Below are 21,871 nucleotides of genomic sequence, written 5' to 3' on the forward strand. Positions count from 1 at the left end.
ATCCCTATATTTTTGCCCACCTGCATTTTTGATTTCATTCACAAGCTAATTGTACAATATTTCAGAGTCTGATTCTTTTTGTACAGCAAAATAACAGTTTGGTCATGTATACTTATTGTGTATCTAATTTATATTTTAATATATTTAACATCTACTGGTCATCCTGCCATCTGGGGGAGGGGGTGGGGGGTAAGAGGTGAAAAATTGGAACAAGAGGTTTGGCAATTGTTAATGCTGTAAAGTTACCCATACATATAACCTGTAAATAAAAGGCTATTAAAAAAAAAAAAAAAAGTAACGCTCCCAACACACACACTCTCAGATCTCTGTTTGTTGTTTTGTTAAGTTTTAATGTTAAACATTCTTGTTTCAAACTGTCCAAAGAGTGGTGTGTGTGTGGGTGAATATCAGCCCCAGTGCCCCATTCTTCAGGGGCTGACCAGCCAATGCAGGGACTGATCTGAAACATAAATAGATGGCTTGCCTGTCTCCTTGCACACGTAGGCCCCTCCTCAGACAAGGGGAAGCAGGGACAGGAAGGAAAGGGCTGATGGACCTGGGAGGGAGGACGTGAGGAGCTAGTGTGCCAGGTGGGGTCCAAGGTTCAGTCTGCATCCGGGGGCTCCCTCATCAGCCTTAGCTCAGCACTGGGGCCGACTTCTTTTGTTTTTATTTTTTGGCAAAGGGACAGTCGGGGTTAAGTGACTTGCCCAGGACCACACAGCTATTAACTTTCAAGTGTCTGAAGCTGGATTTGACTCGGGTGCTCTATCCATTGCATCACCCAGCTGCCCCCCCCCCACTTCTTGGAGTCTACACAGCTCCACAGGGTGCCCCGCAGAAAGTGGGGGACACTCGGTTCCTAAGGCCAAGGGTGTCTCCCGGAGCCAGCAGGCTGCAGCCTTGTGAGAAATAAGGTGAGCACCATCTCGGGGGCAATCCGTTCCGATTCCCATCCTGAGCTCTCAAAGAGGGACAAGAAGCCCCCTGAGGCTCGGCTGAAGGCAGCCAAGGGTCAGTCCTGGAGGCTCAGAAAAGGGGAAAGGTCCATGGGGACGAAGCTTGGGCTCCTAAGGGTCAACAAAGGAGACGGCTATGTATCGAGTTCCTCTGGTGGTCGGGAGCCCCTCGTGGTAATGGGTGAGTCGGCCCGGATGCATGAGGGTCCACCCTTTTCGGGGGGCTCTGATGGAACAGTTGTAGCGGATGAACCGGCAGCCTCCTCCCTGGGATACACAAGACGGGGATCAGTGGGGAAAGAAGTCCCCCAGAACCTCACCAGCCCAGCGCTCCCTCCCTGAGATCCCACAGCCTTTGCTTATATCTTCATACACTACCCAGCGTAACTAATTGCAGCAAGGGACTGCTCCAGAGATCCTCAGAAGCACGGGGGACTCAGACCCTTTGTTCTGGACTCTGATCTCTCCTCCCAACCCATGGGCTTCCCTGATTTCCCAGCTCTCTCCCTCTAAACCCCTTCTTTTACCTCCTCCCTCTAGAAAGCCCTGGTAGGGCTTTTTCTGGGGGGATCTTGACCTGCCGTTCCACTGAGATGGAGAACTCCCACTGGGGGCAGCTGGACAGCTCCCCTGTAATTTAGTCTTAAGAGAACTACCAAGGGCACCGAGAGATTAAGTAGTAGTCGTTACTGAATGACGACAGTAATAACTCAATTTTAGACAGCATTTCAAGGCGTGCAAAGAGCTCCATGTATGGTCATGGATTTGGGGCTCATAGCCATCCCGGGAGGCAGGTGCTGCTAGCACGCCCATTTTGCAGGAAAGATACAGAGTCCTACAGGTAAGTCTTTGGAAGTATTTAAACTTGGGTCTTCCTGGCTTCCCCTCCTGGGCCCTCGCTGCCCACAGGCCGCCCAGCTGGCACAGTCCTATAGGTAAGGGTCTTTGGAAGGATTTAAATGTGCCTGGACCCTCGCTTCCTGCAGGGCCGCCCAGCTGGCACAGAGTCCTACAGGTAAAGGTCTTAGGAAGGATTTAAATGTGGGTCTTTCTGGCTTCCCCTCCTGGGCCCTCACTGCCCACAGGCCGCCCAGCTGGCAGGGGCCATGGACAGGACTTGCTGCTCCAAGGTTAGCCCCCTTTCCTCCCTGGTTCCTCCCCCCAAAGCTACCATCTCAGCCCTTCTCTGGCACAGCTTTCCCAGGATCTCCAAAGCTCCTCTGGCTGGACCTCCCAGGAGGGGCTCTCACCTCATAATCCACGCCCACCCTATTAAGGGCGATGTTGATGGTGAAGGTGGAGGCGTCGTGGTGCGGCATTAGGGAGGGCTGTTCGTCCGGCTTGTAGCGGACCACGAAGGCCAGGTCAAACTGGGCCTGGAGGGAGGGAGAGGACAGAAAGCAGTGATCGCTGACCCAGTCCTAGGCACAGTAACCAAAACCCTGGGTTATGTGACTTGGGGAGGGTGGGGGGTGGTGGTGGTGGTGAACATGTTCTAGTTCAGGCAACCGACATTTCTGGTGGGGGCTCTGTAGGAGGGAGGGAAGAGAGCAGAGACAGGGGCTCTCCTCTGTAGCATCTGTACAAATCCTTGCAATAATGTCAACCAATGTGCCTGGTATTCTCAATGTACTGGGGAAAAATTCAAACAGTCCCTCCCTGTAAAGAGGAACCTTTTATCTGGTAAGATCAATAATGGCTGAGCTTTCAGGAGTCCTGAGTGCTGGTGCCCAGGGCCATGGCCTGGGGAATGCTCCAAATACCAGCATTCAGGAAATAAAATTCAGGAAAAATTAGCTCTCAGACAAATACCAAAAATGCGCGCTTCTCCCAAATAACAAGGCATTCTGGCCCCCAAGGCTGTGACTTTGGAGACAGAAACAGACTGCAGAAAGCCTACACCATTTCTCAAAGGAAGCTCAGAGTAAGGTTCCTCTGAGCTGGGGGGAAGGACGGATCCACTTTCTTCCAAATGGACCCTGGGAGCTGCTGCCAACAAGGGTGTGGCAGTCCCGTGCTGGCCCTCTGCATGGGACTCAGGAGAACCTGGAGGGGAATGGCTGTAGACAAAGCTTTGGCTCTTCGGAAGGACAGACCTGACTAGGTGACAGCCTGCCCCTCCAGAGTGCTCTCCTCTTGCTGCCTTTGCAGCAATTATTGTTGTTGGGTAACCGTGATGAATGGTGCAATGGGAGGATCTGAGTTCAAATTCAGCCTCTGAAACTTAATGTTTCCTTGCTGTATGACCTGGGGCAAGTCATTTAACCCCAATTGCTTTGTAAAACAAAAACAAAAATTTAAAAAATATATTCTTTACCATATGGAAAAAAGGGAAGAAGAAGACACCAATTCCCTTGCAAATCAAAGACAAATTAAAAATATATATATTCTTTGCCATATGAAACAAGGGAAGAAGACAGAGACTGAGGAAAATTTAGGTAATGCTTAAAACAAATAAGCCAAAAAAAAAAAAAAAATAACCATTTGCTAAACTGAATTGCACAGAGGGTGGTTGCCTAATTCTGCCCAGTATTGCTGATTTCCTGCTGTGAGACAGCATGCTACTGAGCAAGTCTCACCCTTTTCCACTTCACCTCTTCACACAGGTCCCAGGCAGCTAGCAAGGCAGTATTCTCCTCAGGAGGCTGTCATGCTCTCCTTCCTTCTATACTATGGACAATGTCTCAGCCTTGCAAATAAGTAGTAGCCCAAGAGATGCGGTTGTACAAATGGAATATTCCATTCAAGCCAATTCAATTCACAGGAAGATTTAGAACTGGACCTCTGATGTCATTCAGGCTATTCCCCTCCTTTTAGAAATTCAGCACATTTATTAAAAACTTTTTATATGCTGTGTTTATAATTTTAAAAAATCTTTGATTAAATCAATCCATTATGAGATCTGGGGGGAAATGGGATGAAAAAAATCACCCCCTTTTCAAATTCAAGGTACCTGTTTAAAGAACTCATTCAGCACTTAGCACTGGTGGCTCTGTGAGGTCCCAAGGCCTTGATTCACTACTGATGTTATTTGTTCTTGTTTTAAACTATTTATGTCTTGCTTTGATCATATTGTAAAAAAATCTCCAAAAGTACAGGTCTTCTGTATCCTGTTACAGGATCATGTGTCCAGAACTAGAAAATGATTGCTTTAGAAATGTATTAAGAAAACTTTTAGGGGAAATGGTATTTAGTTATCTGGTTGAGAAGATGCTCAGATTGATTTTAGAGCTACTTCAAGGGAATGGGGCTTTTCAAATAACTGTTCTCGGACTCACTGCTGAGCCAGTTGTTGGGCATCCCCACCCTGAAGGGGAAACTCGGGAGCCTTTGTTGTCACCCATAGTCTTTGCAGTCACCAGACTAGTAGAAGAGCTGACTTGCTTTTGCTTTCCTGGAAGAAAGGAACATCAGGGGCCGCTTCTCTTCCCATTGTTTGGCCTGGGTCCCGCCGGATAGACAATACCAGCCCTCTCCCCAAATCCCTGGAGTTCTCCCTTGGGCAAATGAGCCAGCTTCCCGAGCCCCGGAGGGGGTGGTCTTTCTTGGTTTTCTTACCCTAGTGTAGTATCCTGGGTAGAGCTTTTCGGTCATGGGAGCGATGTATTCCACCAGGAACTTGTGCCATTCCCTCTCAAACTTTATCTGATTCATGTGGATGTCAATCGTCGGGACGTTTTCATAGCCGCCCTGAATTCGGGTGTCCTAGAAACCAATTCCCAGAGAATACCAGTTAGTCTGACTGAAACAGAACCACTGCCCCCTGTAGTTTGAGAGTGGAGCATGAGATACCCCATTGCCCCTCGTTCTTGGAGAGTGGAGCATGAGATACCCCACTGCCCCTTGTTCTTGGAGAATGGAGCATGAGATACCCCATTGCCCCTTGTTCTTGGAGAGTGGAGCATGAGATACCCCACTGCCCCTTGTTCTTGGAGAGTGGAGCATGAGATACCCTACTGCCCCCTGTACTTTGAGAGTGGTCCATGTGATATCCCACTGCTCCTTGTACTTTGAGAATGGAACCTGTTGTTTGTTGTTTTTTGCTCAAAAAAAAAAAAAAAAAAAAAAAAAAAAACTTTTCTCCTCTGCAAGATAAATGTAAGAATCTGACTCTAAGATATTGAGGTAGTGCAGTGGTTAGAGTGCCAAGAGTGGAGTCAGGAGGACCTGAGTTCAAATCTGGCCTCACACACTTAACACTTCCTAGCTGTGTGATCCTGGGCAAGTCACTTAACCCCAATTGTTTCAGCAAAACAAAACAAACCAAAAAAAACCCAAAACATAATAACCCTGTGAGATAAATGGTATTATCCATCTCCATTTTATAGATCAGGAAATTGAGGGTAGGAGAAATTAAGCAACTTGCTTTGAACCACATAGCTAGGAAGAGAATGAAAGTGGATTTGAATTCAGTCTATTCTGACTCCAAGTTCTAGGGCTCTGCCCACTATGCCAAATCGCTGCCTCAAAACATGGTCAGCTATTTGAGCTTTTGATTTCATTGAAATGTGACTGGTGGGGAATTGGCTGTATTGTGTCGTCATGGATGAAGAGACCTCACTGTGCTACATTCCTTCCTGTGTGGTCCCTCCTTGGAGAGGAAAGTCACTTAGGAGGCATGGTGGGGACTTCCATAATGAAACATCCTCCCCAGGGAGGCCATTGATAAAAAGAAAGTCCCCATACACTACATCAAAATATTTACAGCAGCACTTTTAACTGGAAACAAGTGAAGGCCCAACAGTTGGACAGTGACTAAGCCAATTTGTGGTACATGAATGTAATGGAATATTCATCAGAGTGTTCTAAGAAATTCAGTAGGTGATGAATACAGAGAAGTGTGGAAAGCTTAGAAAACAATAGACACACTGCCTGCAGAAATGTAAATGGAGAGAACCGTGCCCAAAAAGCAATCAAAAGTAAATGTTGCAAAAATTCTGGCTTGAAAAAACAGAGATTAGAGCATGCAAGTGTTTTTCTTTTCTCTTCTTTCCTTCCTTCTTTCTTTATTTCCTTCCCTCCTTCCTTCCCTCTACCTTTTTCCCCTCCCTCCCTCCCTTCCTTTCTTTTCTCCTTCTTTCCTTCCTTTCCTCCTTCCTTCCTTCTCTCTTCCCTCCTTTCTTCTCTCTCTCTCTCCCTTCCTTCCTGTAAAGATGTTACACCTTCCTCTTCTTTCTTCCTTCCTTTCCTTTTCTCCTCCTTTCTTCCTTCCTTCTTTTCTTTCCTCCTTCCTTTGTCTTAAAAATACTATATTTTTTTAAAAATACTGAGACTTTTTGCCTTAAAAAGTTCTATTTTGTCTTTAAAATACTATTACTATTTGTCTTTAAAAATACCATATATAGGATGGTTCTAGGGAAGAATAGAGGGAGGGATGGTGGGGAGAGGAAACTATGGTGATGTTAAAAAAAATTATTAAAATCATTTTCTGGTTTTTTTTTTTTTTTTTTTTTTCCCCGCTTGAGTGTCTTTGCTTGTGGTGGGGTTCCACCATATCTAACTATAAGTAGCAAGCTGGTAGCCGTGGATAGAGCCTTGAATCTGAAATCAGGAAGACCTGAATTCAAATCCTGCTTTGGACACTCACTACCTGAATGTCTCCGAACACATCACTTCATCCCTCTTAAGGATCAGTTCCTTGATCTATTAAATGGGGGGAATAATAGCATTTACTTCCCAGGATTTTTTAAGGAGCCAATGAGAGTAAATGAAGGAGCTCTGCATACCTTAAATTGCTATAGAAATGCTAGTTATAATGATTAATTATTATACCCCAATTGTTTCTTGGATTGAAAATCTTTCAGAATGGAAATAATCAGGTTTCTGAGTAGGATCATACATGTAGAAATGGAAGGGAATTGAGGCCAACAGAAGTTAAGTAACTTATTCAAATTTATACAAATACTAAATGGCAAAGACTGAACTTGAACTCAGATCCTCAGACTTCAAAGTGAAGGATATTTAAATCTGTTTAAAACGAGATCGGAATCTTTTTTGTGTGGGTGCAATGGCCCATTTTGGTAATATCCAGTGAAGTCTATTGGTCCTTTCTCAAAAAAAGTTTTTAAATGAATACATATATAACAAAGGAAATCATTTTTGAAATTCACTTTTCAAAATTAAAAAAATAAGTTCACCAACCCCCAGATTAAGAACCCCTGGCCTTAATCACAAATATTTCATTTGCCATTGCTTAGCTATTTCTCTTCTCACATATTCCTCTAAATCATATTCATGATCTTTTCTTTCTTTCTTTCTTTCTTTTTTTTTTTTGAATTTTGTTTGAAAAAAATAAACTACGATGATCAGATTAGATCTATTTTTTAGGTAGGTGACCCAGTGGATGGAGTGTCAGGACAATCAGGAAGACTCATCTTCCTGAGTTCAAATCTTATTAGCTGTGTGAGTCACCTCACCATGTTTGCCTCAGTTTCTCTATCTGTAAAATGAGGTGGAGGAAATATTAAACCACTCCAGTATCTCTGCCAAGAAACTCCAAATGGGGAAACAGAGTCAGATGTCTGAAATGACTGAACAAAAAGGACTTTCTCATCTCTGACAAGTCATATTCCTTCCCAGAACAAGCTCTCTATGTGCTGAGGCTTCTTCCAGTCCAATATGAACACATAGAGTGATTTAAGCAATGGTGTCAGTCATTAGCAGACTGGAAAAGAAATGCAGGTGTCCAGATTATGAGCCCTCCACCCCAAAGTGAGGGAACTATCCTTCCGAAAACCCAGAGCAGTCATCTATATTTAAAGAGGGCTAGCAGGGAGGAAAGAAGGATATATTTGAAAATGAAACAAACAAACAAAAAAAAAGCAAAATGAGCAAATGAAAGTAAAAAACATCAATAGCCTTTTTAAATAAGGCTGTTCCCAGAGCCAGGGAAAGAGGGCCCAATTTGCTGTGGAAACAAGAAGGCTAGAAACTGAGGCTAGAGACCTATTCCACCTGTCCCTCCCTGTCAGGCCCATGGCTCTTGCTCCATTTCATCAATGGTCCCAGACATCCGCCCCTGCTCACTTCCCACGGTTGCCCTCTTGGGATCTGTGCTGACTCAGGGACCTAGAATGGAGAAGAGGTCCCCCTCACCTTGTTGTCGCCAGCCGACCACTGGCCAAAGTGTTCCATTTCCTCCACCAGCTCATCGCAGGCTGTCTCCGTGAAGATGGGAAACCAGTACACATCCGGACAGGGCTAGGGAGACAGGACCCCCAACCACAATCATTTACTAAGCGTCTTTGGGGGCAGAGCCCTGGGCTGGGCTGTCAGGGATATATGGGGTTTAGTTCAGATGCTGGCTCCGCTCTCTGGGAACTCAGTTCAGTAATGGAAAGGGTGCACAAGGCTCTATGCAGGTCATGTAATCTGGGTGCTTCAGAGAGGGCTGGGGGAGGGTCTGGGAAGGGTTACTAGGCCAGGCGGGGGGGCATCTGGCACGTGCACCGGGCAGGAGAGCCAGGGATTCTAGGCACAGGAGATGGGGCGTGAAGGCAGAGCCCGGAGCATGTGTGGGGACAAGGGAGTTGGGGGGTAATGTGATAGGAGGTAACGGGGCCAGATTATGAAAGGACTTCAGTGTGAGGCAGAAGAATCTGAATTTTACACAGAAAGATTAAGGGAGCCATTGAGGATTCTTGGGCAGAAGAGGTCATATGAATAGATCCAAAAGTTAGGGATGAGTGTGGGCAGAGCCTGAAGACTGGGTAAGAGAGGGAGAAAGGGACAAAAAAATAGAGGAAAAGACAGGAAAGAGAGAGAGAAAAATATAGAGAAGTAGAGAAGGAAAGAGTGAGGGAGAAAGAGAGGGAGAGAGAGGAGGAGGAGGAGGAGGGAAAAAGAAAGAGGAAGGAAAAGGATGAGAGAGATGGGGAAAGAGAGAAAGGGAGACAGGGACAGAGGAAGAGAGGGGAAAGAAAAGGATTTGGGAATGGAATGTCTGGGTGGAGGGAGGGAACAGGAAGAGAGGATTTGGTAAACTGGCTTTCTTCCTTTTTTCCATCCTTTATTGCTCATCCCCACCCCCACACTCCACTGCCTGTGCCTAAATCTGCCAGTCACCTTGCCTCCCTCTGCCCAAGAACATGGCTTTACTAAGTCTCAAGCTTCCCATGGAGCTGTGGCAAGGAGGAAGGACCCTTTGGGGAGGTCTACACTGATCAGGAAAGGATCTAGTTCCTTCCCAGTGAACACCTGGCTCCCACTTATTCCCCAAACCCCACCATGGCCACCCATTCTGCCCTAATGACTCTGCTCAGAACCCATGTCCAGAAAGCTCCTGGTGAGGCGATGGGGACACCTGTCCAGTCTGGACTGTCCAGGACAGGCCGGAGAGGGGAATGGGACTGACCTCTACAGACTCAGAAGCTTGTCCCGTTTATCCCAGCCCCATCAGCAGGCCACGGCTGGGGACAGCCACCCTCATGACCGGATCCTGCTTTTTTCTGACCTGCAGCAGTGGGCTCCCCGCCAGGACACAGCAGGAAGGCACATCTGTGCCGGCTTGGAGCCCAAAATAGCTCCCCAGCTCCGGGCCCCCCCCTCCCTCCTGTCCTCCCCCTGCTGCACAGCTGCTCACCCTCACAGCGGGGCTAACTCACCGTCTCCACCAGCTTCCCCTTGAGGGCTTCTGTGTAGTTCTCATGGATGTATTTCTCCTTCCAGTCCTGTGCAAAAAAGCCCAGGGTTTTTAATGGAGCACTTTCCCAACTCACAGAATCGTGGTATCAGAAGGCATCTCACAAATAGCCCAACTTATGCCCGCTGTTAGCCCAACTTATGCCCACCCTTCTTCCAAAGCCTGTTACCCTGGCCTTGGTCAATCAGTCAGTCAACTTTTATTTACAGCTGGTCATCACAGCACATTGCTGTTATTTTGTCTATAGTATTTCACTTTGTTCATGGAGGATTTTCCATGTTGTTTGTTTTTTTTTTCTGAGAGTCTCCTGCTCATCATTTCCCAGAGAACAATATTCCATCACAAACACACACCACGGTTTATTGAGCCATTCCTCAATTGATGGGCATCCCTTCGATTTTTAATTTTTGTATCCTGAGAAGAGAGCTACTATGAATATTTTTGTACAAATAGGTCATTTTCCTTTTTTCCCCCATTTTTTCCAAATCTCTTGATATTCATCCCTAATGGTGGGGTTGTAGGTCAAGGATATGCATGAATTTGCAGCCCTTTGGGCACAGATCATATCTTTTGATCATTTATCAAACAGGGCGTGGCTCTTATTTTTTTTATATAAATTGGTCAACTTGTTAGCTGTGTGTTAAGAACTGGGAGTACAAAGAAAATAATAAGTCCCAGCCTCAAGAAGCTCCCGGTCAAATGGGGGAGCCATGCAAACAACTATGTTTTGTTTTGGCTGCTAACAAATAATACATGAGGGACTATCCTATAATTTCCTGCGCCAATGGCACAGACTGTGTTTAACACCCAATTAACAAAATTGCTTTGGTTACTCATTGGGTGCGATGGGAAGCATATCTGTGGACAACACTGTGTGCCCAAGGAGTCTATCCAAGAATCAGGCCGGGGAAATCCAGGGCTCACTTCACACAGCTCTGCAAGTGTTGTTTAAGATCAAATGAAAAATATCCCAGAGGAGGCTCATCTCCCGGCCAGGAGAAGGGGACGGATCAACCAGCGGGACCCTGCCATCGACAGAAGGCAGACAGGGCAGGAAACTTCCCCAAACCAAGTCTGGCCTCTGATCTTGTGGAGGACCCCCCAAAAGCCGCCTTCCCCTCCTGGTTAGGGTGGCCACCTTACATCCCTATCCACAGCAATGAGCCCAGTCCAAAGCCCCCACCCATGTGTGGACCCTGCCAAAGGTCGTTCTGTTCCGATTGTGACACTTAAAAGCTTCTGGAAATCTGTGGGAAGGACCTGGGATCAAGGGCCGCAGGACTCGATCTTAGGCCGAGGCGTCCCTAGCAAGCTTCCGCGCTTAGCGACATAGTTTTGTCCCTGGGGCTCAGAGCAGCAAGACTCGTACAAGATGACACACATGGGATTAATGGGAGATAATCAGCACTAGACACCAAGGTTAAGGGTGACCTGGGCTCCTCCCTCTCCCTCACCCCTATTTTTAATCTTGTCATTTCTGGACCCATAGTGGCTCTCCTGCCCTTCCCTTTCTCACTCTTCAGTTACCCTTAGTTTGGGTCCCCACGACTCCCACTTGCCTCAGGTCTTTCCATCCTCCATTCAGCCACCAAAGCAATTTTCCTAAAGTACAGGACTGAGCACGTCACCTCCCTACTCAACAAATGCCAGTGGGCCCCTGTCCCATCTGGAAGGAAATACAAAATCCTCGGCTTGACATTCAAAGCCTTCCCTAACCCAGCTCCCTCCTAATACCTTCCCATTCTTAAACCTCACAGCCAACAAGTAACAATGGCCTCCTGGCTTGAACAAGATCTGCCTCTTGGCGGATGCTCTGGGCCTCTTCTCTAGCTGCATAGGGATGCTCTCCCTCTACATCATCTCTCCTCCTGGCCTCTACTGGAAATCTTTCTCCTCCTCCTTCATTCTTCCATCCCATAACGGTTCCCTAATTATTCTGGATGTGATTTGTTTGTCCACACCACTAGTTTGTGAGCTCCTTGAGGGTGGGAACTGTTTTTTGCCCCTCATGCCCGGCACAGAGAATGTGCTTGATAAAGGCTGGGTATCTCCCAGGTAAGACGTTTAACGCTGGCCCTTCCTCAGAAGCTGAGCAGGCTGTCTCCCTGACCCACAAATGGTGACTGCCCGCTCTCTGCCTCCTCTTCTCTGTCCAAGCCCCATGAAAACCAGAAGGAAAACCAGGTTATCCCAGGGCAGCCCTTTCATTTTTAGAGATGAGGAAAGTGGGCCCTGGAGGTGTGTAATGGGAGAGGGGTCCAAACCTATGCGTCTCTCTTTTTGACCCTGTTCTGATCCTTTTCTTACCTCTGGATTGTTGAAGATCTCCCAGAGGTCATTGTGCAGGTGAGTTGTTTGGTAATTGTCTACAGACAGCAGGCGGCCGAAGGAATGCCGGTTGGTCACAAACAAGAAAACATTCTGCAGGATGGAAAAGAAAGAAGTGAGCCCTTTGCCCCAGGATAAATAGGTGGCCACGGTTGTTCAGGCATTTTTACTTGTGCCTGATTTTCCATGATCCCATTTGGGGTTTTCTTGGCAGAGAGCCCGGAGGAGTTGGCCATTTCCTTCATTTGACAGATGAGGAAACTGAGGCAGACGGGGGAAGTGGCTTGCCCAGGGTCACACCCCTAGTAAGAATCTGAGGCTGTATTTGAACTCGGGAAGAGGCGTCCTCTTGACTCCAGACCCGGCACTCTATCCACTGTTCCAGCTAGCTGCACAATAGGTTTCCCTGGTCGGCATGACTTCTAAAGTCCCTTCTCATAGCTTCTCCCCAGCCACTGTCCTCATCCTGCCTCCCTAGCCCCTGGACTTAGCTCCTAATCCCCAGGACTTCTCTAGGCAGGCTTCTATCTCATCTTGCTTAGAAAAGGGCATCCAGGCTACTTTCTGACCATTTCCCCTCCCCGCCATAACCCAGGTACCATTCCCTTCCTGGTCCTCTTTGGTATTGTGTCCCCCTTTTGGAACATGAGTTTCTTGAAGCAGAAACTTGTTTTGGGTCCCCAGCACTTAGCAAAGTTCCTGGCACAGAGTGCACACTCAATAATCCCTCATCTGTCTAGTGTGCTCTGGCCCCTGCTCCGAAGGGTTGTTATGCGGGGCCAATCATTTAATCCGTAAAAATACTTTGCAAGCTTCCAAGCCCCCTGTCAATGTGAGTTACAATGATGGCTTTAGAATTCTGGACTAAGACTCACAGAACAGTCATGATTATAGCTGACATTTATGTAGGAAGGTTTTACATATTGCTTGTACTATTCTGGGTTCTAACAACCATCCTAAACTAAGAACAACAACTCATATTTACAACCCTGAAATAAGAATAATAATTTATATTTACATGGGGAGAGGACCTGGACCTGGGATCTCACTGGAATAAAGAACTTCCAAATGAAAATATTCCTTTTATCATTACAGGAAGGCACCTCCTCCATAACCTTGGGGACCTTGCCGTAAGTCATTGTTAGGCCGAAACAAGGCGAGGCTCTTGGAGGACGTTAGGAGACTTGGCAAGGCCGGTTTCCTAGCTGATAACTCCTATCTGAGCTCTTTTGGATTATTTCCTGACAGTTTAAACTGGGTGCTTTAAAAAATGAAAATAAATAACAGGATGGACTTTGACTAATGGAACAAGGAAATGGCATGGTCTTAGTTATACTTTCTGTGGTTTTCTGGCACTTCTATAATATATAACAAAGAAAAATATGTCATTTCGAGATGTGAGCTTGAACTCGCCTGGTCCCACTTATTTTTATTTCGCTCACTGCTTCGTCCGGCACTCAGGCCGGTTGCCGGCTGTAACCGTCTTGATTCCCGTAGAATATGGCTAAATAAGTTATCCCCGCTCATCCTCTCCCCTCTTTGCACCTACTACCCTGCCTGGACCAGCTCATCCCTTCTGAACTCACCACCAAGCAGCTAACTCAAGCCTTGATGACTGCCTCCCTCCACCCCCAAACTGTACTACCAGGTACACTCCTAACTACTCCGTCTCCTGTCTGGAGGGCTCAGTACCAAACTTCTCCCAATGCCTTCCTTTAGAGAGCGCAGAAATTGGACTTTTCGCACCTGCAGCTCTGCCTGGTTCAACTCCACAGAACAAGGTACCTCCTCCCTGGGTACCTCTAGTTTCCCTGCATCCCTCCCAACTCTGATCCTGCCTCCTTTTTTGCATTGTTTCTCCCTTAGATTAAAAATTTCTTGAGATCAGGGACCGTCTTTCTCTTTATTAATTTCTCCCCAGCACTTAGCGCAGTTCCCAGAACATAGTAGGCACTTAATAAATGTTTACTGGATTGCATCCTCACAACCCTGTAGGGTAGGTACTATTATTATTCCCTTTTAATAGATGAGAAAACCAAGTCTTGGAGAAGCTTGCCTGGAGTCACGCAGCTGGTAAGTGCCAGGGGCAGGATCCAAACCCAGATTTTCCTAGCTCCGAGCCCAGCGTTCTGTCTGTTCTACCATATTATACACTGACCTGCTCACGGACATTGGAGCAGAAAGCCATGTCAGCGTCCAGCTTGCTGCTGTGAAAGAGGTCCTTCTGCTGCAGGTCGCCCCGCAAGGTGCTGCCTTTGATCAGGTAGATGTTGGAGATGTAGGGGACGTTCCAGACACCACTAGGAGACAAAGCAGGGGGGCAGGAGAAGGGGAGGTGGGGGACGCAATCACTCACAAAGCCACAGTTTCCAATCTGGGGCCATGACCCCCCCAAACCAGCTGGGGGTTCCCTGTCTCCAGTCTGCCTACTTTACTCCCTTCCTCTGGAACCCACTATTTAAAAACTGAGTGACCTCTAGGCCTGGATTAAGATTCTCCACATTCTGACCTCTCATCCCAGCCTAGAGGGGACAGAAAATTAGATTTGCAGTCAGTGAGTTCAAACGCTCCCTCAGATTTTCACTAGCTGTGTGATCTTGGCCAAGTCTCAGTTTCCTTATCTGTAAAATGGGAATTATAATAGCACCTATAGGGTCACAGGGTCATTCTCTCAGATAAGATGGACCCAGTGCATTTTCTGCTGGACTACTTCTTCTCTGTACACTGAATTCTCTCTTGCCAAAGCACTGCTAAATGCAACAAGGTTAATGGAGACTTGAGGGCCTTTTGGTGGCCACAGCCCCTTAGCCCCTCAAATAAAAGACTGCTTTCTCCCACTGAGAGAACAGTTCAGGAGGCAGACACTCACACACGTCGCCCTTGGACAATATCCACGTAGTCTTCGGAGCGGGCGTAGAAACCATCAGCACTCAAGGCCCCCCAGAAATTGGACCACAGCCTTCCCGCCCGGATCACCAAGGGAGCGATGACAGCTCTAGGCAAAGGGGAAAGGGGGGAAAGTCAACAGATCAGTGTGCAGGGAGGAAACAAAGCCCCCCACTCCATCTCTGTGAGGGGCTGAAGCAACCTTCCAAGAGAGATAAGGGGGTGCATCCCGGGCTCAAATCACCAGCAGCACAATGACTAAGGCATCATGGTCCCTCCATCACCTCCCACAGGGCCAATGCCAAGGGACCCAGAGGCCTTTCCCAGCCAGGGATCTCTAAGCACCAAAACACTTAGGGCAAGCAATAATTTAGGTCAGTCTGGGCTTTGAATGGGTGGTGATGTCGAGATAAGTCATAGAGTGACAAATATCCATAAAGACATTTGGCAACTCTTCTACCATAAATGCAAATTAATAGTGATTTATTTAATAGGGTTATATTCCTATAAGAATATCAATATTTTACATTTCTGGAGAATATGACCTGAGATCCCTCTAGAATTGTTTCATCTCCCAGTTCTCCAGACATTTTCCCCCCAAAGCCTCAATTTGTATTTGATCCTGGGCTGTATTTGACTCACAGGTCTGACCCCAGTCTGATTGTCAGGAGAGCCTAAACCTAGCCCACCATCAACCTGAGCTGGTCCATCCCTCTTTAGGAGACCTGGTAGTCTTCCCTGCTTCTGGGGGATTCACTATAACAATGTTGGATTTAGTGTGGACATCCGATCTGCTTAGTCTAGACTACTCTGAGCTGCTAAGTTGCTTTCTAATCTATAAAGTTCAGTTCTAGTGCTACTTCCTCCAGAAAGCCTTCCCTGATACTCCCCCATGGGAGTTATCCCCCTCTGAAAATTACTTTATACAATGGATGCCATAAAGTAGGTATTTAATAAATGCTTACAACCCATCAATAAGCATTTAAGCACCTGCCAGCCAAGGTGATGGGGATACAAGAACATAAATGACACAAGAGGCTTACATTCCAATGGAGGAAACAACATGTACAGAAGTTAAAATATAAAGGCTAGAGATGGTTTGGGATTTCATTGGTGCAGAGGAAACTCCTTTTACCAGCACGGATCAGGACTTCAGAGACCTGCCGAAGGCAGGCACCAGGGGAGTAGGAAGGGGGCCATGTTCGGGAGGATGGGGTGCTGCTATCTCCCCCTGTCCCTCTAAGGGCAGGGGCAGGGGGGAAAAAAGGGGAAGGGGCCTCTCACTTGTTCTGCTCGATCAGAAGACGGAGGGCATCTGGGTTGGTCAGGGCCACCTCAGCATCCATGCTCAGGTAATAGGTACAGTCTCGATCCTGACGACATAGGTCCCTATGGGGAGAGAGAGAAGGCAGGGGTCAGGGTGGGGAAAACCAAGACTCCCTTCCTTCCATGCCCTAAGAGAGCCACTGTCCTTGGTGCCCTAGTGCCCATCTAGCCCAGACCTGCTGACCAGTAAGACCTGCTATGGGCATCCTCCAGAGACCCTGTATTTTCTTTCCTTCTTTCCAAGTTCTCTACTTCTATCTTTTTTATTCTATCGCTTTTACTTTTTTCTTCCTCTTCTTTTATCTTCTCTACTTCTATTTTCTTTCTTTCATTTTTTATTTATATTTTACTTTCTATATTTTCTACTTCTTTTTTCTTTCTTTTCCATCTTCTCTATTTACATTTTTTTCTTTCTTCTATCTTCACCACTTTTATCTTTTTTCTTTTCTTTTTTTCTAGAATCTTTTCTACTTTTTTCTTTTTTTTCCCTCTTCTCTATTTATATTTTTTCTTTCTTCTAGCTTCTCCACTTTTATCTTTTTTCTTTCCTTTTTTCTAGAATCTTTTCTAGTTCTCTCATTTTTCTTCTTTTTTTGCTCTTTTGTCTTTTTCTTCCATCTTCTCTACTTCCTTTTTCTTTTTTTTCTATCTTTTCTACTTATTTCATTTTTCCTTCTATCTTTTTCCTTAAACTTGCTGGCTATGCTACTTACTAGCTGTTTAACCCTGAGCAAGTCACAACTTCCCTGGGACTCAGTTTCTTCATCTGTAAAATGGGGGTATTGGACTACAAGACCTCTCAGGTCTCTTCTAACCTTAAATTGCTTTTTTTTTTTTTTTGCCTTTTTTTCTTCTCTTCTTGCCTACTCCCTTTCATTTTCTGACTGTTTTTCTCTTCCTTTTTTTCAGGAATATAAATTCACTTCCCTGCCTTAGCTCTGACAACTATTTGCTTGACTACTTTTGCTAGATTGTTATTTCTGGTGTTGTTATTTTTAAAGACATGAGATACTGTTTCTAAGATCTGTTCTTTAGTAGAGACATTAGTCAACAAATCACATTTCAGCTCCCCCATAGATCTATATCTTTTGATACTACGTTCATTATTTAATTGGATCAGGGAATCCTGGATTCAAATCCTACCTCAGACCCTTATTAGCTGGGTGATTCTGGGGGAATCATTTTCTCTCTATTTCTCTCAGCTTTAGTTTCCTTATCTGTAAAACCCCACTTGATAGCCTTAGGGGTGCCATCCTGTGTTACTGTGATTGCTGACAGCATTCAAATACATGAATGTAGGGAGGAAAATGTCTCCCTTTATAAGTCGGCCCAGGTACCTGCTGGGCTCAGCAAGGTCACCAATTCCTAATCAATAATAATGTTTGGTACCCATGAGTTGTTTTATGCTTTTTCTTTTCTTTCTTTCTTTTTTTTTTTTTTTTTCATTTTATGCTTTTTCAAATCATCTCATGATACCCCTGTAAGGAGGTCAGGGATTATACCCATTTTCTAGATGGGGAGCCTAAGGCCTAGGGAACTACAGTCACACAAGGAGTAAGTGACAAAGCTAGGATCTGAACCCTTTAAGCCCAAATGTGGTGCTTTATGCACCAGACTCAGGCTGGTCTACGTTCAGGAAGCCGAGAAGCCGCTGCCCAGTCCCGCCTCCCTTCCCAGACTCACGCGCCCATGTTCCGGGCGTCGGCACCTCTCACACGCTGCTCCGGGCCTACTAGCTTGACCATGTGGTACTCACTGCCATGGTCTGCTATGAACTGCTCCACCTGGTCTTCGTGGTGCTCCTCCTGGAAGGGAGAGGGAGGGGCTGGGATGGGGGGAAGGGGTTCAATCCCCCTGCCCCATCAGACACAATGGAAGGCATTCTGTTGGGTGGCAGGAGGTTGCAGGGTAGGGGACATGAGGGATGAGGAGGGATGGGACCCACAGAGCACCGGATGAGACCCACAGAGCACTTGGTGAGCCCAGCCTTGTGCATCCAGGCACCCAGACGGGGGCATTAACAGTCTGACTCAGGAAAGAGCACAAGCCCTCAGGAGCTCATTCCCAGGCCCTCCCTTGTGCCCCTGGCAGGGATCTGCTGCCATGGATGCCCCGGATGCATCCACCTGGAGCCCACTGCTCACGTGATTGTGTATGAAGAGTCGAAGCCGTTTCCGGGGGTACCGGAGGTTCAGAAGCCTCTTGAAGAACAGGGAGAGGAACGGAGTCGGCTGTTCTATGAAAATTCCGATGAGGACTGAGGGCAGAGCTTCATCCTGTAGGAGGAGGAAGAGGCTGTGAGCACCAAGACAAGAGGGTTCTGCAAACCCTAATACCCAGCTTCTCTGAGCCATGCATGGAGAGGGAGACCCTCACACAGCGGGAATGGGGGGACCCACCTGGCTTCAAAGGCCAGATGGGCGATGGGGGAAGCCGGAGGAAGAACCCAGGAGCTTCAGCTCCCAGAAAAGCCTGGGCTATGGCTGTACATGAGTATGGGGTAACTGAGTCACTGGGACCACCTGCCGGTCCTCTGGCCTTTTCCTAAAAGGCAACAAAGAGAGAGCGGGAAGTGCCCCTTGAATCAAATCAAATCAAACTTTCTTTTATAGTTGGGGAAACTGAGGCTCAGAGAAGGGAAAGATCTTGGCTAGGGTCCCACAGTGAGTTATTAGAAGGCACAGGTCTGGAACCCAGGTCTCCTGGCTCCCCGCAGCAGTGTCCATCCCAACATCCCTGCATACCCCAACCAGCAGCATTCCCCCACCCCAGAATACATTATGGATATGAACTGAAGCAGTCCCCACTTCATAGGGTCAGGGGCCACTTCCCCTCTTGTCTGTGCACTTCACACAGCATCTCTGCAAGCCAGAACCTTGTCCTGGGGACCGCTGTCTCTGTAGAGACTTCTCCATCTGGTATCCTAAAGACCTGACTGTCCTACAGCTTGCCTCAGCACCAAGGAAACCTGCTTACCTCCTAAGGCTTGAACCCCAGATCTGCTTCCTGGCCCCAAAGCCCCTTCTAACCCCAGAGGGAGCCCCCTTTACCCAGTGTCTAGGTGTCTTACCCCAATGGCTTTCAGGCTCCGCAGGCCCTCATCACACACGGTGCAGCCCGTCTCGAAAGTCCAGAATCGAGGGATGTAGTTCCCCAGATAATTCAACTGGAGCTACAAAACAGAAGGGGGCTCAGCATCCCTCTCCCCCATCCTCTTTCTCTCTCTTCTTCCCCACCTTCATAAATAAACACAAATCTGGGCAACCAATACGCTAGCTAGCTTCACTCAATTATTTTTTCTCTTTCTTTTAAATTTATTTATTTGTTTGTTACAAAGGATGCTCATTGCACTGGGGAAAGAGGAGGGCCATATGCAAAAATTTAAAAAAAGCATGTGTGAAGAGAGTTAAGCTTTTATAAAGCATCTATTATATGTCAAAGATTGTGCTGGAAACTTCATAAATATTATCTTATTTAATCCTTATAACAATATAAATAACATAATAAATAAATAATAAATATTATCATCCCCATTTTATAGTTGAGGAAACTGAGGCAGATAGCAGTTTAGGGTCACACAGCTAGGAAAACTGACTTTGAACTCAGGTCTTCCTAACTCCAGACCCAGCACATTATCCATTGTACTACCTAGCTGCCCTCAATAAAAATGAGATCATTTGCTTAAAAAAATCCCTATGTAGGAGTCACATCTCTCTGATAATATATAGTTGAGTTACTATCCTTCTGTCTCCACCCTTCAAAATAATGCTATTTGTAGGATTTCTGGCAAAATCTGACCCCAAGCCTTTGAGATAAATGAAGATACCCGAAATGGGCTGGGATTCTCTGCTCTAGAAATGGACCATCTCCTGCTCGGTGAATCTGCAAACTGCTCTCGAAAGGATTTCATTCTCCTGTCACTAATTAGATTTCCTTTTCCCCAGATACTCTCTTTATCCTCCATCGCTCTAAGTCACTTTATCCCAGAAGCTTTTGTTTGATGGAGGCAGAGAATGAATGGATGGATGGATGAATGAAGGAATGAGGGGGAGAATGAATGGATTAATCAGCATTTACACTGCAGAAAGCACTCTGAGAAGTACTGAAACAGAAAAGCACGAAGGTCCCTGCCCTCCAAAAGCTCACATTCTAACTTAGGTGGAGAGAATGCATACAGGAGATCTCAATGGCAGGTCAATGGATGAAAGAATACAGAGTTAATAAGTCAGCCAGCATTTATTAAATGCTCACTCTGTGCCAGGCCCGGCGGACTGGAAAAACACTGTGCAGGCTGTCTCTGCTGCAGAATAAACAGCCTGGAGCCCGGGTATGAGCCCTAGGAGCTTTTTCTCTGTGACTGTGAGGTCCTTCACGTGCAGATAGGGCGTGAATTCCCCACCCTCAGTAAGGTTCATTTCCCCAGCCAAGGCAAGATGGCAGAATGGAGACAGAAGATGAAACACGAAAAGCACAGACTAAACACACATGGCAGCTCCAAGCACAGGAGAGAGGAAGGGCAGAATCTTGGTCTGCCCCAGGCCAGGGACGTCCTACCTTGGTGGGCCCATTGCCGTGTATCAGGACGGGCAGGGTGTCGTACTCCAGGTTCCTCGCCCGGACTTGAGCCGTCTCAAATTTGAGGACCACCTCATCTAGAAATCACAGCCCAGGTTATTGTCTGCTTGTGGTCCTGGGGAGAGCACTGGGGGCTTCCGGATCTTCTCGGGAAGCCAGAGCGGAAGCCCCGGAGGAAGGGTATTGCTACTCTCTTGGTTCCCAGGGCCATTCAGAATTCAGTGTACCCAGATCCCACATCATGTCCTTCCACTCACTGTGGGACACTGGGAAAAGCATGCTGCTTTCCTGAGCTTCAATTTCCTCATCTGTCAAGTGAGAGCAATGCTCCTCTCACTACCATCTCAGAGATTTGGGGATTCAAGAACTAAAGTGTGTAAACATGCGATAAAAATTATGAAGTTTTTATGTTCTATACACACAAAGTATTCTAATCTGTGCCCCAGGACCTCTCTGTTAAAAATAATAATAAAAATCTAAAAAAATTATTTATACATCACTTTCAAGGTGACAAAGCATTTTCCTCTCAATAACCCTATAAATGGAGGGATAAATATTACTGAGCATCCTATTTTGTACTATAAACAGGACCTGAGGTTAAAAAAGTCTGGGATTTAAAAACCTCTCTCTTATACTTAATAATCATGTGATCATAGGTCAGTAATTTGATCTAAATCTTAGTCTACTCATTTATATTTCCTCTCAATAATCCTATAAAGGGAGTGATAACTATTACTGAGGATCCTATTTTGTACTATAAACAGGACCTGAGGTTGAAAAGTCCTGGATTCAAAACTTGCCTCTTGTACTTAATAACCATGTGATCACAAGTCAGTAATTTGATCTAAGTCTTAGTCTATTCATTTATATTTCCTCTCAATAATCCTATAAAGGGAGTGATAAATATCACCAAAGACCCCATTTTATATTAGAAACCAGGCTTAAGTCCAATAAAAATCCTGGATTCAAATCTTGCCTCTTACATTTAGTAACCATATGCTCATAGATCTGTAATTTGATCTGAATCTTAGTTGGTTCATCACTAAACTACTGCTCCCTGTCACTGGGCTGTTGGGAGGAGAGATCCTTGTAAACCTCATGGAATTACATGAGCTCAAATTCTTATAATCTCTACTTTAAGACTGGGATTGGAAAT

General features: G+C 46.3%; 1 protein-coding gene across 1 annotated transcript in view; it reads right to left on the bottom strand.

Moving 5' to 3' along the window:
• Nucleotides 1-329: 329 nt before the first annotated feature.
• The window catches only part of PLOD1 (procollagen-lysine,2-oxoglutarate 5-dioxygenase 1), a 44,036-nt gene continuing 22,494 nt past the window's right edge, over nucleotides 330-21,871 (bottom strand). The window contains exons 7-19 of the mRNA XM_031962848.1: nucleotides 20,695-20,792; nucleotides 19,211-19,312; nucleotides 18,285-18,416; nucleotides 17,824-17,945; nucleotides 16,099-16,203; nucleotides 14,798-14,923; nucleotides 14,087-14,228; nucleotides 11,908-12,021; nucleotides 9,563-9,628; nucleotides 8,055-8,159; nucleotides 4,518-4,664; nucleotides 2,210-2,335; nucleotides 330-1,226 (exon numbers count right to left, since the gene is read on the bottom strand). Coding sequence (XP_031818708.1) covers nucleotides 1,071-1,226; nucleotides 2,210-2,335; nucleotides 4,518-4,664; nucleotides 8,055-8,159; nucleotides 9,563-9,628; nucleotides 11,908-12,021; nucleotides 14,087-14,228; nucleotides 14,798-14,923; nucleotides 16,099-16,203; nucleotides 17,824-17,945; nucleotides 18,285-18,416; nucleotides 19,211-19,312; nucleotides 20,695-20,792 — 1,541 coding nt within the window. The 3' untranslated portion in view covers nucleotides 330-1,070. The remainder of the gene's footprint in view (nucleotides 1,227-2,209; nucleotides 2,336-4,517; nucleotides 4,665-8,054; nucleotides 8,160-9,562; nucleotides 9,629-11,907; nucleotides 12,022-14,086; nucleotides 14,229-14,797; nucleotides 14,924-16,098; nucleotides 16,204-17,823; nucleotides 17,946-18,284; nucleotides 18,417-19,210; nucleotides 19,313-20,694; nucleotides 20,793-21,871) is intronic.

This window comes from Sarcophilus harrisii, chromosome 3 (genome assembly GCF_902635505.1).
Source record: "Sarcophilus harrisii chromosome 3, mSarHar1.11, whole genome shotgun sequence".
Classification (NCBI taxonomy): domain Eukaryota; kingdom Metazoa; phylum Chordata; class Mammalia; order Dasyuromorphia; family Dasyuridae; genus Sarcophilus; species Sarcophilus harrisii.